General features: G+C 28.1%; 1 protein-coding gene and 1 non-coding gene across 2 annotated transcripts; both read left to right on the plus strand.

Moving 5' to 3' along the window:
- Positions 1–246: 246 nt before the first annotated feature.
- TRNAL-AAG (transfer RNA leucine (anticodon AAG)) lies at positions 247–328 on the plus strand. Its single transcript has one exon. It is a non-coding gene; the product is annotated as a tRNA-Leu (tRNA).
- Positions 329–2,469: 2,141 nt separating this feature from the next.
- LOC137829420 (auxin-responsive protein SAUR40-like) lies at positions 2,470–2,877 on the plus strand. Its single transcript, XM_068636222.1, has one exon. It carries the CDS (start codon positions 2,470–2,472, stop codon positions 2,875–2,877), a length of 408 nt encoding a protein of 135 aa, XP_068492323.1.
- The last annotated feature ends 16,782 nt before the right edge of the window (positions 2,878–19,659 follow it).

The raw sequence follows: 19,659 nt of genomic DNA on the forward strand, positions 1-19,659 counted from the left end.
ATATCAGTAATAATTTAGCTCTTCCTCTAGAATTAGCGATTGATCACCACCACCCTACACACCTTCACTATATGCATACCATCTTCTACAAACATTTCATTTTCTTTTGAAACAGTGCTAAACTTTCCTAGCTTATAGTCATAGTAGAATTTCAAAATTTCTCAACCAAAAGATTCAATTTTTTCCCCTTCTAATTACACAGTTCATTCTTTATTTTATTCATTTATATGTGGAAAATTCTCATGAGTTGAGATGGCCGAGTTGGTCTAAGGCGCCAGATTAAGGTTCTGGTCCGAAAGGGCGTGGGTTTCAAATCCCACTCTCAACAGTCTTTTTTTATTTTTAATCTTTACTAAAAATATTCTATTTTTTAAATATTTCAAAATTAGAAGTTACTGATTGTAATTGAGTTCATTTAGGATGGGAAAGTTGGGAATATAATAAAAATGGTTACCATAAAATGCTGATATTCTTAATAAAATTATTTTGACTGATAAAGAGAATGAGAGAGATTTTTTTATAAAAAAAAATAGAAATAAAAAGTAATAGCTGGGAATATAATAAGTGTGCTAAAATGGTAACCATACAATGCTGATATTCGTAATAAAATTGTCTTGACTGATAAAAGGATTGAGAAATATTATTTTTTTTCAAAAAAAAACAAACATTGAATGTGAAGATATTAGAGGTGTTAAAAATCCATGTACAAAGCCAAATAAATAAATAAAAAAACAAAAAGATGGCCGCACCCAAATCCGTGGACACTACGCTTTGGGTTCTTCAAGATGGAATTTATGTGCTTAAGCAACAACTTATTTTTGTAATGATCTTTTCTCTCAATTTCTTTCATTTATCTGTCAGTCTTTTAAGAAACAGAAAACAGGCATTATTTTGTATTCTATTGTACATAAAAGACTAGTTTTGAACAATTAGTTCCATCTAATAAGAGTGAGGAAGTTCTTATGAAAACAGACAAATTTAATAGTTTTGAACAATTGTTTTTGGGTCAATGATTGAGTAAGTTTAAACACAAGGAAGAAAGTGAGAGGAGGAGAGAGAGAGATAGAGAAAGAGTTTCTAGATTCAAAATTAAACTCTAATTTTTGAAAAAGCCCTAGGATTTTCTAAGGGTGAGAGAGTTTATAAATCACGCTATCAATAACACACCTAACTGCTACATACAAAATTTTGTCTGTTGCATTTATAATCTTGACCTTCTCAAAATCATTACATATATCATTGACTCGCCAACAGTAACCGTTAAAGATCCAACAAATGCAAGAACTGAATGAGCCAAAGGTTGCATTAAATGACATGTGGAATGCCTCCCAGTCCTACCTGGCTTAGACACCCAATCATGGAGATATATTGCGTGTTCTTGCCTCAAAATCCAATTCTACTTATTCCTGCAATAATCTGCAACCTCAATATAAATTGTGGTTGTAGTTTATTGTGAAAATTTGTGAGAAAATAGTTGTTGATGCAGCTGAAATTGCAGCAGCTGAAAAAGGATTGAAATGAGCAGTGATTCTTTACAGTGTGATTATAATTGTGATGCGTTTTAAAATCATGGTTTAGACTAAATCCAATGTTGAGATTTCATAAATCAAGTTTCCAGTTATGTTTTTTCTTTCATTGGCAAAGAAATATATGTTTTTTCTTTCATTGGCAAAGAAATATACCGAAATATAGTGATATTAGGATTTGGTCTGATCCTAAAACTTTCGTTGTAATTCATTGTATCATAGCGTTTTTGTTGTCCATGATGAAGAAATACATAATAATCGAGTGGAGACTCTAATAAAGATTCTCAAAATCCTTGATTGCGAAGGTATTATTCAAGGGTCATCCACATTCTGGACCAGGAAAATCGCTAAGAGATGTTGATGACGAAATGAAACACCAATAGTGGTGCCACTTGCCAGAAGGTGTTAAATTAGAGGTAAGTTTTTGGGGGTAATGGTAGCTATCATGAAAAGAGTCCCATTTATTTTCCTTCGATGATGTGCAAACATATCAATACATCTGAAAAGGATAGTTTCCAGTATCACCTAATCATGCAGAAAAATATAAAACAAAAGAAGGGCACAAATACAAGATGCCAAGGCTTATAAGAAAAGAAATCACAGTGCTACTCAATTTACACGAATATTGCACGGGTGATACTCACGGAGACACCGCGTAAGAAATACACGCCAATTGTCTATATGTGAGTCCAGAAGGTTGAAAAAGACCGTCAAAACGTTGCATTAAGTGTGCATGTTTTGCACCAATAAGCAAAAGGCTCCCACAGTAGTAACTCTCAAGAATTTTTACGTATTGCTTCTTCATCTCATCCTCCTTCTCATCTCATTATAAATATCCACACTCCATAATCATGAAACTGCAACCTCATCTATCAAAAGAACCTTTTCCAACCATTATCAAGATTTTAATTAATTAAGATATATACATTATATTACAAAGTTCATGATGCTTTTGTCTTTCTTTAGCAAGATTCACGATGGTCTCTCAGAAGTCTTAGCACCAATAAGGAGATCACTAACACAGATTATCAACGAAGATCCACTGCATGCATCAGCACAAGTGCCAGATGACGTTTCGGAAGGACACTTTGTGGTTGTTGCTAACAAGGGTGAAGAAACCAAACGGTTTGTTGTGGAGTTGCACTATTTGTCTAACCCTGCATTTTTGGAACTGCTGGAGCGTGCTAGAGAAGAGTATGGTTTCCAGCAAAAGGGGGTTTTGGAAATTCCCTGCCTCCCTCAAGAACTACAGAAGATTCTAGAAGAACGAAGGGATGAAAGTGTGGGAGATGAAAGCAAATTACCAGATTCAATTCAAATGAGTGACTGTAGCACTATCTCCTGCAATTGACTCGTGAAGTTGAACAAATTTGTAGAATTTATTACTTTAATAATTCGATTCAAATCAGCCGTCTTGCTTGAGACTGCGGAGGTAGGCTACTAATAATTCAGTAGTGTCAAATTGCTAATGGCTCCATATAAGCATGACTTCACTGCACCAATCAGTTGAGGGTCAAACTTCTTTTTGATTTAGCTTGGTGCAACAACTACAACCCTTTTAATTTCTTCCTATTTGAATTGTAAGTTGCAGTAACATTATTCTTAAAAAAATCATCACCAAAGTTTGATTAATAAATATAATTCATTGAAATAACTATTTAGGGTTTGTATACATAACTCCGGTCTTAACTTTGATTCATAACAAAATATAATTTATAAAAAGGAAAATAAAGCAAATCCAAGATCTATAAAAAGTCCCTGAATTTTGGCTTCAATAGATCACATGGACCACTACAGCAGCAACAGTGATGGCAGATGACATAAGGTAAGAAAAAAAGTTAATTCCCTGCTGCATTTTTTCTTGAGACTATTAGTGTAACCTACAGAAGAATCTGACTTTAGACAGAGGAAAAGCTCCTATCCTTCCTTACAAGCCCTGAAGGACAGAAGAAAGTAAGAGAGGAGAAAAATCTATAAATAACTCCGATTTAATGCAGTCGAGATTCGTAGTCAGTGCTATTTGGCTACCACCATATATGTTGTACAATCAAAATCTAACAATTGAGATTTTAATATCACCAAATCTGACCTCACTTGCAAGTATTCATATGGGGATCTGATATCTTTTTTTATCGGCAAGGTCTGATGTCATAATATTATATAGATATATATAAAAATTCGTATATCGTAATAAATATATAACCAAGATTTTACACACCAAACTTAAGAACATTTTTCTGTGATATCGTTCTCTTTTTTAAATTTTGATTTATAAAGATAGAATGATTTTATGTTTCAATTTTCTGCAATGTTTTTATGCCTCATATTTGGCTATAAGATGTTGATATCTTTATTTAAGCATGGTAATATATGGGAAGTATATATCAGTATCCAATGTTAGACCTTATTCTATGCATTAATTCAAGTATTTTTTGCAGCATTTTGTTCATCGCCGTAATACTATAAAATTATGCATAAATGAGCTCAAACCTTTGCTATTCAGATATCAGAGAACAAATTATGCAGAAGAGAAATCATTAGCAATATGCAGGTCTTCTCCCACCTTATCAACGCATTCTTTTCTACTGTTTATTTATTATTGATTTCTTAAAAATGCTCAAGGAAGGAGGACTTTTACGTTTGTACTCTTCCAAGGATCCATGTAGTTTATGCATTATTGCACTCACTTGTCCCAGGCCCCTACGACCCTACTGCACATACGTACAATGAAAGGGTTTTTCTGCATTCACACTGCAATTCGCTGACATGATATAATTATTACTAAAAGATAATAGTAAAAACATGTATTCCAATGAATGAACAATATGATAATTACAAGTCAAGAAACACATCTCACAGCAACGCTTTCTCTCCCTTTTGGGATTTTAACTGTTATCAGCATATGCATGCTTTAAGATTTTAACTCATCAAATAATGAGAAGGATACAATGTCTGATAACACCCCACTAGCAAGTTGTTCACCATCTACACTCAGGAAATTATGAATGCGTGTCGTTCTCGCCATAAATAACCTTGCAGGTAGACTCCCCTAGCTTTTGAATTCAGAGGGTTGCAAGTTCAGTAGGTGACGATTCTATGAAGAAAAAAAAAATGATCATGTCAGGGAAGGATATTTAGTTGTTGCAATCAACAGTTGAGAAACAAAAAATTGAATGAGCAAATTGGAGTCAAAATAGAAAATTTATGAATGGTTAAACTCTTTTTTATTCAAGTTTTTAATATAACTACGTATTTATAATTGTTTACCATGAGATTACCATTTGAGCTTGAGTGATTTTGTTGCACTCAGACAGTAACGAGGTCTTGCAGTCCCTTGTCGGCCTAAGAAATTGCAGAAGATGGTAGATTGTCGGAGAATGCACAGCACAGTGCCCCAAAGATGCCGTAAGGTACCTTGCCCTAATACTGTTAATTTGTTATTAATTTTCCCAAATTTCTATCATTGAAAATCGGATTGAAGTTTTAATTTCTAAGGTTACATATCTACTATTTTTCTTTATTTTTCTTTTGCAATAATAGTCCCTTGATTTAACATAAATTCCTAATTTGACTATAATCCTTACATATGCATTATTTATTTTATTTTTGGTCCAATTGAATTCAATTACGATTCTGTCTAAATTACACTAGATCAAAATTGCATATTCTTTTAACATGACGATAAAGAAATAGAAGAACCAAAATCGACCTAAGAATGGAAGAGGACAAAATATTGTAGTTAGCTAATTTCTAATTATAACTAATTTAGTTAAAATATTTATTGTATTCTTTACTCAATTTATCGCCATTTATTGCAATTAAGAATTGCAGTATAAGAAAAAATATTTTTTTTTCAGATGATTTTTTTATTAATAATTAATTAAAAATGTATTATTACAAAATTGGTTTGACAATATCACTGATCTTACTAATATTCAAGTTATAATTATATTAATAATTTATTGAAGTGATAGTCTTTAGTTTGATAAGGTAAGGATATGTTTAAAATTGCTGCGGTTACTCGTTGTATTTAATCAGGGAAACACATGTTCACTCGTGAATTGCATATAAAAAAAATTGTACAAAGAAAAAAAATGTTTGGTTTTTTTTATTGGCAAAAAAATAAAATAAATTTTGTACTCGGCATTACTTTAATATCAAACGTGATTCCATCTCCAAAAATTTAAGTAAATCAAAACGTGGATAAGGTAAGGATACCTTTCATTTCAATTACAATGTGTACATAAAAAATAACAATAATTATGTATAGTAACATTGTCATCACAAATTTAATGGGAAAATAAATACATTAACTCATTTAAAAGGAAAAAGAATAAATCACAATGTAAATATATTTTTTCAACAATAAATAATAAATAAATATAGATCATTAAGAGGTGACTCAACCCTTATACAAAAATCAAGAAGAAAGATATTATAGGACATCACACATCAATCCATTCCAAACTTCCAAAAAAAATTATTAGTTATTCCTTACCCCAAAACCAACAAAAGAAGTTCTTCCTCGACAACACTTAGAAAATAACAACACATCAAACACCGAAATACATAAACAAACCACCAAACACTAACCTCCAAAAATATTTTAAAACCCCTTTACAAAAAGTACACCACCTTTTAGAATACCATGAACACAACACAAAACCATACATAATCCTTTGCACATTAGTTTTGCTCCTCCATGAAGTCTTTTTCTTTTAATGTGAGACACAAATGCTTTTATTGCATAATATCCAAGCACCAATCAAGATGTAAACCTAGTGGTGGAATCATATGCACCTTTTTGAAAGTCACAATGAAGAAAAACATTTTTGAATCATAAATTAAATTTAAAATATAATCCTTAAGTCGTGTCAGATGAAGATGTCATCGTGTTGCTTGAAAATTGAGTTTTGACCATTTTCACATGATTGAGATTAACATTACCTTTGTTTTGAAACCTAAGTTCATTTTATTTTCAAAATAAAGAATGGTGTCATAAATTTAGTGAATAAAGTTATAGTTGAACATACTATTTAAACTATTACATTGTTAAGCGAAAAAAAATTATACCCTAATTTTCATCTATAACTTTTAATTTGATAAAAGTTTGATAGCTCCTTTTTTTTATATCAGCAAGTAATAAAATAAATCAATAAAGAATTTAACGGACACTCCAACTCTTTTGAAAAAACTCACTCACATAGTCCACAAAGACAAAAGATTCTTACATAAGGTCCTCCAAAATCGAATCCATAATATCATGAGCCTTCCGACAACCTGTATCAAAATACTATACAATGTACTAACTTAGAATTGTTTTCCAAAAATATTGACACAAGAAATTGACCAACCACAATATTTACAATATCAATAGAGGTAAAATGATCAAAATTATTCAAGAAAGCAAGCAATATTTTCTTGCACATATATAAAAACAACAACACCCTCACAACATAAGCTCTATATTAATCATTAGCTCCTTTTGTTAGATCTTGGAGATGTGTGTAGTCTTTTTACATAGGTATATTGTAAGAAGTATATATAAAAAAGGTAGCGTTTTTTTTATGAATGGTGACTCATTAACATTTTTTTAAGGATTGAAGTATACTTAAAATATTTTTTTATTATATTCATTCTTCGTCAATATTTTTTTTATTAAAAAAAACTGATAAAAGTTTGATTCAAAAGTTATTCTAAAAGTCAAAAGTCTTCAATTCTCAACAAAATAAATTATCTATAGAATCTACTAATTGATCCGTAATAAAGATTGAATGAGTGAAATTATAATACTATTGCATAGTCGTAAATGCTCTTTGAATGAATAATGGATCCCTCTTGTAAAGATTTAAATCTATAAAAATATATTATAACATTTTTTAACGTGTTATTTGGACAATAATAATTAGCTTAGTTTTCAAAGTGTGAGATTTATTTCTTTATACCATTTGTCATATTAGTATATAAATATTAGTATATAAGCCGTTAATACTAAAAGATTACTCATTCTAAATATATGCAAAACCAAACAAATTAAATGTGAATTTCACAAAACTATTTATACATAATGTAATATCATTTACTTATATCAACAATAATAAATAAATATGAAACAAGTGATTCAACTCTTATAAAAAAATACACTAAATAAAGTAATATTCACTTAATAACGTATAATTAGACCCATCAAATATACTATTAGGATGTACCCATCAAAGTTTAAATTTAGGTTTAATTCAATTAGGAAACTAATTCATGAAGTGAAAAGAAGGTCTTCTATAGACTAACTTGATCATAGCATTTATCAGCATCAGATTCTGAAAATTCACGAGTATGATGATCGTGACTGTTTACATGAAATATTTATACCATGCAGTGAATATTAACAAAAAAAACACTTAATTAATATGCATTGAATGAGTAGTGAAGAAAAAAATTGATGAAAACTTGAATAAACATACATTTTGCCGACACTTGGAGCATTGGAGAAAGGCACCAAAAACAGTGCAGCGATGAGCCCCTCGGAAACACAACGTACCGAGTACAGACGCAGAGTGCCTACTGGAAAACCCTGCATTAACTCACATTGTTTCTCCAACTTAAGTACCTTCCAATATCGACAATGGTATGTTTTGTTGTTGAGAGGAAATAAATAAATAGTAAAGAAATACAAAAAAAATCAAACTAAATAAGGAATTGTGTTCATTAAAAGGACCTAAAAAGGTAAAATATGATTCATTCTATTCTTTCTTACTTTCTTTTAGTTTTTTTTTAACAATTCTTCTCTCTTTCATCTAACAAAATTATTCTACCTTTTTTTTTTCTATCTATGTACGTTAGACGATTAATAGGATGTTGATGAAACTAAAAAAAGAGTGAATGAAAGGAACTCCATTGATGAATGATAAAACTCTGTAGAAGTATGAATTCTCATTTACTATGAGAAATTATTAATTTATTGACGAAAAATTATTTACAAGTTTGTGTTTATCAATAATTTTTTAATTACCAATGAATAAACATATTTATTGATGAATCTGTGTTTTTCTATCGATAAATATTAAAAATAAAAAATATTATATTTAATAATTATGATAATAATAATATTAATAATTTATTTATTATTAATAATGATTTATTGTAAAAGTAACACTAATAATTTTATTTTATATTAATATATATTATATGATGATGATGATGATGATGATGATGAATGATATGATGATGATGATGATGATGATGATGATGATGATGATGATGAATGATGATGATGATGATGATTGATGATGATGATGATGATGATGATGATGATGATGATGATGATGATGATGATGATGATATGATGATGATGATGATGATGATGATGATGATGATGATGATGATGATGATGATGATGATGATGATGATGATGATTGATGATGATGATGATGATGATGATGATGATGATGATGATTGATGATGATGATGATGATGATGATGATGATGATTGATGATGATGATTGATGATGATGATGATGATGATGATGATGATGATGATGATGGATGATGATGATGATGATGATGATGATGATGATGATGATGATGATGATGATGATGATGATGATGATGGATGATGATGATGATTGATGATGATGATGATGATGATGATGATGATGATGATGATGATGATGATGATGATGATGATGATGATGATGATGATGATGATTGATGATGATGATGATGATGATGATGATGATGATGATGATGATGATGAATGATGATGATGATGATGATTGATGATGATGATGATGATGATGATGATGATGATGATGATGATGATGATGATGATGATGATGATGATGATTGATGATGATGATGATGATGATGATGATGATGATGATGATGATGATGATGATGATGATGATGATGATGATGATGATGATGATGATGATGATGATGGATGATGATGATGATGATGAATGAATGATGATGATGATGATGATGATGATGATGATGATGATGATGATGATGATGATGATGATGATGATGATGATGGATGATGATGATGATGATGATGATGGATGATGATGATGATGATGATGATGGATGATGATGATGATGATGATGATGATGATGATGATGATGATGATGATGATGATGATGATGATGATGATGATGATGATGATGTAGTGTTTGGTTTTCATAAAAATAACACAGGTCTCTATCAAATTATATTTAGAAATTTGTACCTAATAATTGATCATTTAACTTATTTATTTTGCTATATTTAGAGTTGTAGTTGTTTTATATTAAATTTATAGAGTGAATCATAATTTCTTATTTGAGATTTGATTTTATTTTTCATCAACAAGAAACAATAAATAAATAAAAATCACTTTTGGGGTGATTCAACCCTTGTACATAAAACTCTAAACAAAAAGAATACCTCAAAACCCACTAAAAAACTACTATAAGAAACACTACAATACCACATACTCAAACTAACAATTGTTCTTGATAATAAACAAGCAAGTTCTCGGATCAAGACATCAATCAGAATAAGAAAAACAAGTATAATCACACTTAGAAGTTAACCAAGACCAAACTTTTAGTTGAGTTAAAAAGAAAATCTCTATATGATCAATCACTCCTCCTTTATTTGAGATTTGATATATAAATCAAGTCTTATTATCAATTTTCATAAAATTTTGGTTTTTGTGAATTTCATTATTTATGTCACACTGGTATAACCCTTATACAAAAAAGTAACTTTTTTAGCCTCCCCTAAACCAACCTTTAACCTCCTACAAACAACTAACAAAAACACCTGCCAACTCCAAAAAAAAAAAAACAATTAAAGGACTAATCAACAACGTAATACATCAATTAACCAACATCATACAAATCAAAGAATCAAGACACCAATTAGAATAAAAGAAAAAAATTGAGTACGACTTGGAAGAAATCCAAAACCAAACTTTTTAACTGAACAAAGAGTGAACATTTATAAAACATCAACCACACTACCTTTAAAAATAATATTATTCCTATGTTTCCAAATCTCACTTATAACAACAATCCAAATCACTTTCCAAGCTTAATTCATTACACATCTTAATCTTAAACTGTAAAAAATTATAGATTTGTAAAATTTAAAGGGTACTAAAAATTTTGGAAGTAGTTAATGAAATATGTCATCATTGTAATATGATTTTGATAGGAAACGAAGGAATTAGTTAAGGTAACCTATTCTTTTTTCTTTTTCGATACCATAAAATAGATTTAGTAAAATTTAAAGGTATTAAAAAAAATTGGGATAATAGATTTTTTGGAAGTAATTTTGATATCTTAGGTCACCTTCCCCCATTACCCCAAATGATAGTGAAAATTATGATGATAATATGGACTATGGTGTGATACTTAAGACAATAATTATGATAGTGGTAAGATTTAAAACATTAAAAATAGAAATAATTACAAACAATTACAATTTTTTCATAATGAGAGGTAGACACAACGGTCATCATAGTGGTGAATTATATAATACAGATTTCTTTTATGTTTCGTACATATCTTATATTCTTATTATCATGTATTATTATTTTATCTTAATTATATTTTAAAATTATAAAAAAATTACTCATTTACTAGAAATAATACTCTGCAATACAGTTACATTTCTTTCACTTGTAATTTATATTATTTATCCAACATTATTTTTATTCAATTTATAAATTACGTATACCAAATATAAAAAATAACACACTATGTAAAAAAATTATTAATTTTACAATTAATATAAATATTATTTTAACTCATTAAAACAAAGTATCGTAATAAAAAAATGCAGAGATATAAACACGAAAATTCATATATTTCAGCTAGTTATTTAATAAGATATATTAAACAATCTCTCAACTTATTTAATTTTTTTATATTAAAAATATTTATGGAAAAGTTTGTGTAAATGTAAAAGAAAATATACAACACTTAAAATTTTAGTGTGTGCACACCGACAGTCCATGACATCAATATTAAGCCTTTATGCACATTTTATAAGCACAAAGCCTGCAATAAAGGTCCAAAAATATGCATAGACTCTTTCTGTTCCGTAAATATTAAGCTCAATCAATGAAAATCTTGCATTGAAAAACAGTAGAAGAGTCCATATGCATATAAGAATGATGAAAGAATAAATATTGTTATGGCCAAAAGTTGTTTGTGTTAGAAACCTTCACTTTACCAGAAGAAAACCATTCACATTGCCGGATTGCATACACAATCATATATTCATAGTAAGACATAAGGACAACAAATTCTTGGCCCTAAAAGGTGGTTATGGGAATCAATAATTAACCCTGTCAAACTCATATAATGTATCTGCAAGGGATACACACACATGGTAGTGGTCTTCTTACCTATACAATCCAAAATTTTCATCTGTAATGAGGGTGTTCAGACTGTATAAATAGCCAAACTCAGCATGTGAGTCCTCAAGCTCAAATCTGTAAGCTTTCAATTACTCATTAATTCCCGCTGTATAAAAAAACTTGAAGATGATGCTTTGGAGTTTTGTTGGGAAGACAGAAAAGGGTCCTTCCCCTTTGTTCACAAAAAGGCCCCCACTTAGCCACATGTGTGGTGCCAGACGATGTTAGGGAAGCTTATTTTGCTGTCATTGCAACTAAGGTGAAGAAAAACGTAAAGCGCTGACCATGGCGTTGTGGCTGTGATTTGAGTTTTTGTACGATACTTTTTTGTTTTTGCCTAGAATTTTTCTTTTGCTTTGTTGTGGCTGTGATTTGAGCTTTTGTACGATGCTTCTTGGAGCAAGCTGGAGAAGAATTTAGATTCACACAAAAGGGAGATCTGGCAATCCCTTATCAATCTCAAGAACTAGAGAAGATTTTAGATGATCAGATAGAATAGAGATACAAAACTTGCTTCACTTTATTTATATAAAGATTATTATCAATTGTATTAATTTTATATATAATATATACTTTGAAATTTATTCATCTTTAGTCGATGTGAGATCTCCAACATTGTGTGGGATAACATATTATGGGTCGTCCGATAACGGCCCGATAGGGGTGGCCTGATAAGCCAACAAAACACTCCTTAGGATAAGATCGAAATGGTTCTGATACCATATTATGAAGTGGACTTTAAGTTTAACTCAACCTCATAAAACCGGCTCATAAGATTGATGTTTGCACCATATACAATTAAATGTCTTCTTTTCTAGTCGATATGAAATCTCCAACTATTTATAAAAAAAAGGAACATTCTACTTTAAAAAGTACCTTCCCACAAGAAAAAACATATCATTACTACAACCTACTAAAAAAAAGGTGTTTTAAATAAATAACGACGATTATTAATGTTGAGAACAAATTGCACTGGCAGGACTCGCAACTAATTTTTTTGATTAACCAAAATAACTTTAACCACTGTGAAAAAAAAACTCTTTTGTCATATTATAATTTTTATTATACTTATTATTTTTATTTTTATTTTTATTATACTTATTATTATTATTATTATATACATATTATTAATAATATAATATATATATATATATATATATATTATTAATATTATTAATACTATACATATTATTAATATAAAAAATTATATCTATATTTAACAGTTTATTTTTAATTAAAATTTTAATAAATTATATACGGATATAATTTTTTAACTAAATTTGAAATAAGTTTATATATGAATTTTATCCGTATGTAATTTTTTTTAATTTATATTAAATACATATATAATTTATATGTAACACTTTTTGTTATTTTTTAATTAAATTTAAAATAAGTTATGTACAGATTTAATTCATATGTAAGAGTTTTTTTTAATTAAAATTTTAATACATTACATAAAACATTTTTTGTTATTTTTTAATTAAAAGTGTTTTTAATTAAATTTTTAATACACTACCTACGAATATAATTTGTATGTAACACTTTTTATTATTTTTAATTAAATTTAAAATAAATTATTTACGGATTATATTTGTATGTAACAGTTTTTTTTTAATTAAATTTTTAAATACCTTACATACGAATTATATTCTAATAATTTCTTTTTTTTGAATTAAATTTTAAATATCTTACATAAGAATTAAAATCCGTATGTAAATATATGTATGTAACGTTCACTTTATATACGGATTTTTATCCATATATAATAACTGATATTCCATATTTTCTTGTAATGATCATGCAAAATTTTAGAATTTTTTAACAAGTGTAAGTATGAGAACTGAAACCTCAAAATACCTGAAAAGTACCTAAATAATAATTAAAAATAAAAAAATAATAGTAAGCGATGGATTTTTGGTGGATCCCAATCTCTTTCGAGTATTGGTCACATGATTAATTACCTCGTTTCGAGCAACTTTCATTTTTACGCGTCTCCATTCGACTTCTCTATCAAAAGTTATGGTTGTTTGAAGTTTTTTCTCGCTAATTTTTTGCAACTACAAATTTATCACTCTTTTATTCAATCTAAGGACTCCTCAATCAAATATACACTAAATGAAGTTTCCACATGCAAATATTAATATTTATTATAAAATTAATTCAAAAATTTAAAACCTTAAACCTAAATATACTAATCGTAGTGGGCAGCGAGGCACGGTGGCAGAAAGTGGTGAGGCGAAAAAAGGAGGTCCGAGAGGTGTTGGAGGCGTGCGAACGTCCTGACAATGTGTGGAGGTGCGGTTTGCGCACGATGTTGCTGCTGACATGCAAGGTTTCCAGACAACTTTTGCGCATGGAGGAGAGATGCGACACACTGGCTTGAGTGTGATGCAACAACAAGATGGCTCGATGGCTCTACGCATTGGCAGCGTCCAATAGAGAGTGTAAAGGGAGAGGGCTCGCAGTGATAACGGTGTAGGGGAGGAGAGGAGTGGGACAAGTGTCGCGGAGGAGAGATAGAAATGAGGCGCGAATGGAGAAGAAGAAAAAGTGAGGGTTTAGGGGCAGGCTAAAGAAGAAGAGTGAGTGCGAGAGTGTGGGTTTGACAAATTTTCATTTTTATTCACCTTTATAACGATGATTAAGTGAGTAACATCATTATTTTTCAAAAAAAATATTTATAACAACGTAGATGGAAGAATCGTCGTTATTTCTCACCGTGACTATTATTAACAACAGTTATAACTATAACCGTCATTATAAAACATCAAAAATTCAAATTACTTACGAAAATATCTTTTTGTTACGAAGGATTTTTATTAACTATCATTATTCGTAGTCATTTACTAATGCATATAAATTATACCGACTTAATTATAGAGTTAATTATACTATAAATTATACGAAAAGATTAATTATATTATGATCTAGGAGTGCACCATATAGTATAACCCTTTCTCGACTCTCCCAATTAGATAAAGAATAGTTTATCCTCATGACAGTTTGTGGTTCACATATCAAACATATCAAAGTGGGTTGAATTGGTAAAATTTCAATTGCTATAGGATAGATAATACATTATTAAGTTGAAAAATGATATGAAGATAGATTTAAAGGGATCTTATGCAAATTATTGTTAAATCGTGAATAAAATCTTGATAATTAATGATTGAATATTAATTTAAAAATTATTTTATAATTTTTTATTAATAATAAAAATTATTTTAGATATTAATAATTTTTTTTAGTTTATAAAATAATCTTTAATTTAGTTAATATTGTAATTAATTATTTTGATATTTAAAATTTTATTTAATAATTTTTTAAGTGTTAGATCTGAATTAGTATTAAGTCCTTATAACCTCTTCAAACTTTCTCAAAAGATACTTTAGTTAATTGAAGGTTTTCTCATGAATGCATAAATACAATACTTAATTTAAATAAAATTAGTACAACAAAAATATCACCAAAACATACTCAATCTTACTTCTATGCTCAAATCAAAACTGCATTTTATAATTCCTGTAATTTAATACTTATCATTTAAGCAAAATAGTGACTAAATAATTAAGTCAGAGACTAAAATAGTTAATTAGTTTCTATAATTTTTATTATTTTTAAAATTTATATTCAAATTTAAGGAACTAAATATCACAATTTACATTAAACAAAAATTATACCAAGAAAAAAATTTAATGAAAAAAAATAATTGAGATTCCAAAAAATAATATAAATTTCAATTTTAATAATACAATAAAGATATAGAACATCTATCTCAATATAATTATTAAATATGATCCTACGACATTTTTTTCAAGTAATAATTTCTTTATATTAAATATAATTATATTATAATTATATCCAATCTCATAAATAAAAATAACTCATAAATGAAAATTCTTGAATAAAAAATTATTTTGTAAGTTATAATTGATTTTTTTAGAGTTTAAATGGGTACAAATTCTAGTTCCAACCAGAATCAATTTTTTTGAAAAGAATATTTTAATACTTTTTTGTTCTAGTCTTCTAAATAATTTAAGACAGAATATTTTGAGTGTGTTTAAGTTTTTTTAATAAAATTTTAATCACAATCTGTAATTCTTTTAAGACAAATAACTAAAGTTTGTGAAAAATGAAAAATATAATTAAAAAACAATTAGATTTAGATTATATATATATAATCATCAAATAAAAACTAATTTTAAAGATAAAATATAATTAATCATTATATTAATTAAATTCAATATTATTTTTAAAATTAAAAAATTATTAATATTTAAATTAATTTATATTATTAAAAAATAATTTTTAAATTAGTATCTAATTAGTGATCAAGATTTTAACTATCAATTAATCATAATTTAATTTTTTATTTTTTTCAAACTCTCTCTTTTTATATATATATATATATATATATATATATATATATTGTAAAACTAAAGTGTACAGTACAAGAAAATCATCAAATAAAAACTAATTTTTAGATACCAAAATAAAATTAGAGTAACTAAATTAGAGACCATTTTAGAAATTAAAAAAAAATTGGTTTCTAAATTAGTTTATATTATTGTTAAATAGTTTATAAATTGGTATCTAATTAGCTACCAAAGTTTTAACTACCAATTATTTAGATTCTAAATTTGGTAGCAAACTAATTAGATACCAATTTAAAAACTATTTAACAATAAACTAATTTAGAAACCAAAATTTTTTTAGTCTCTAAAATGGTTTCTAATTTTGTCACTGTAACAACTAATTATTATTTTTAATCTAAAATTAGTTTCTAATAAATGATTGTCTTGTTAAGAATTAAAAAAAAATGGGTACTTAATGAGGTGATAGTCATTCTAAAGAAGGTAAAAAAGCAGAAAATCTATTATGATAAATATAAAATTATATTGTTTTTAGTTTTAATTAATTCTCATACATTTTAAACACTTGTTTTCATTAAAAAGAAGCTTCCAAATATATTGAGAGAAAAAAATCAAAATATTTTATTTAATTCTTTTGTAAAACTAAATAATAAATATTTAATTCTTAACAAGAAAAATATTTATATAATCCCATCTCTCTAGATTATGTTTTGATTTTTTTTTTCAAAAATTAATTTTTAATTTTTTAATTTTTTTAATTTTTTCAATTACTGGTACAAAATTGTGAGTTTACACATCCTTGCACTCATATGATAGGTTATAAGCTCTTTTCCAGTCTACTTTAAATAACAAGGATACATAGACATTCATATCTTTCTTGTTGTCTTTGTCTTTCAAAATTTCAATAACATATTTTCATTCATGTTGTCCTTCTATACCAACGTTACTCTTCGTAAACGTCACAAGCGTGTTGCTCCTCCACACCACAAACTTTAGTTTGCACCGCCAATGTAATATTCTTTTTCATTCATCAAACTTTTTAAATAATTTATAGAATAAAATATATTCTCTCCCTTTAATATTTTAAATTCCCTTTTACTTTACGTAAAAGTTACGCTTTTAGTTTTTATCAAACAGGTGTTTTTAAATTTGAACAAGATTTAACTTACAGTGTTGGTGATTCTATTGATTAGATATAAATATTTTATAGTATATAATTTTATTAATTGATATTATAAGATTAACATATTGAATTAGATTTAAAATTAATTTTTTAAGATAATATCACAGTCTTTTTATAGTTTATCCTTCTAAAAGTTTATTAAATTTATTAAATCATTCATTATAAGTGGATCATCAATAAATATATAATTAAAAATTATATCAGTTAAATTGAATTTCAAAATATTTTGAGAAAATATGAAGTAAACAAAACCTATTTTTACTCTCTTATTTCAACGTCACCGTCGACTCCAAGAAAACACAGGGTTGCATAATGATATATACAAGTCATGAAACTCGACAACTTTTCCTCCCCTGTGGCGATTTTGATTTTATAATTAAAGATTTTGACCAATGATCTGTCAAATAATGCATTAATTAATAATGAATGCAGTGTATGTCTAAGATGCACAAGCAAGCATGGTTTCTCAGAAGAAACTTCGTGTGTGTTTCCTCATTTTCTTAATATAAATACCCAATTTCTGCTTATACGCACCCAAGTTCACAGTTTCAAGTTCCAATATCAGGAAGAAATCATCACTCAGTGGTAGATTTGAAGATGATTAGGTCTTTTGTTGGGAAGATTCAAAAGGGTGTCTCACAAATTGTGCCTGGAAAGCCTGCACTCAATTACATCAATGAAAATCAATTGGAAAGCACAAGTGTTGTGGCAGATGATGTTAGCAAAGGGTATTTTGCTGTGATTGCAATCAAAGATGGAGAAATTAAAAGGTTTGTGGTTGAGTTGGATTACTTGACCAACCCTGCATTCCTGGGACTGTTAGATCAAGCTGGAGAAGAGTATGGTTTCAAGCAACAGGGAACTCTTGCAATCCCTTGTAGGCCTAAGGAATTACAGAAGATTCTAGATGGTTGGAGAATGAGACCAGACAGCATCAAAGGTGCAGGAAGGGATATATATGTTCCTAAGTTTCTATGATGGAGTCATCTTTCTTATTTTTAGTTAAGCTTTTTGTTTTTGGTTGAACAAGTCTTTGTAGATACAGTTGTGAAAGGATGTAATAGTTTTTGTGGAGAAATGATAAGATGGAGAAACTGTGATTGAAATAAGCCTTTTAATTTTGTACAATTATATTAGTAATTTGAATAGATAATATAGGAAAATCGGATTAATATATTGATATTTTGTGTGAGAAGATATAAAATGTATTATTAATGGTATTTTTAATGTATTGTGCAATATGTATTACCCGTTTGAGCAGACTTCGATAAATAGATTAAACTAGAGTGATGTTTAGGTCAAAAATTGTAATTAATCTTGATTATCTAATTTAATTTGGTTATGTCAATTGGAAATTCAATAATCTAATTCGATCAAGTTAGGTAAATTAAACAATAATCTGATTGAGTCTATTGACTTGTCATCAATTTTTTTTTTAATTTATAGGCTTCTAGAGTGTTCCCCTGACTCTTAAGGCCCAGACATCAAGCCCACATTCTTTTTACACATAAAAAAAAAAGTATATGTTGCGCATATTTCTCTTCTCGTTGACAAAAGTGTTAACCCATAGTTTTCTTTTGTTACAAGTTATCCTTCATAAATAACATGTTCTCCACACAAAACACTTTTGACCTTTGATATATCCACGCTAAATGAAAAATATTTTGTTGTTGTTGAGGTTCCAAAACCCTTTTAATTATATAGTTGTTGCATAGGTTACACTGTATCCCCATATTAAGTCCAAATAAGCTAGAGACCTGAATAATAGAAAACAAAGAAGCAAGGAAGAATTTGAAGCCCATCAAATCCATTATGGAGCTTTTAATTTTACCTATCACTTGTATCCAAAATTATTGAATAAGAGTTTACATTATAGAACATTTTCTAGAGTGTCTTTAAGAAAGAAAGACTTATCTTCTACTTGGATCTTATCTTGGTTCATAAAGTGGAAACTTATTTCAACACTTATCTTGAAACATTTTCAATTGGGTAGCTTTTGTTGGAAATATTAATGTATTTAAAAACAATTAATCTTATTTCATATGTGGCTTTTATGAGTAAATGTTTTTTTTTTTAATGTTTGGAATGTTTCTTTTATGAGTAATAAAATGGGATGACTATAAACCTAAAACGGAGAGTCGAGATAAGTCTTCTCAATCTTACTC

The sequence above is a fragment of the Phaseolus vulgaris genome, chromosome 7, assembly GCF_000499845.2.
Source record: "Phaseolus vulgaris cultivar G19833 chromosome 7, P. vulgaris v2.0, whole genome shotgun sequence".
NCBI lineage: Eukaryota > Viridiplantae > Streptophyta > Magnoliopsida > Fabales > Fabaceae > Phaseolus > Phaseolus vulgaris.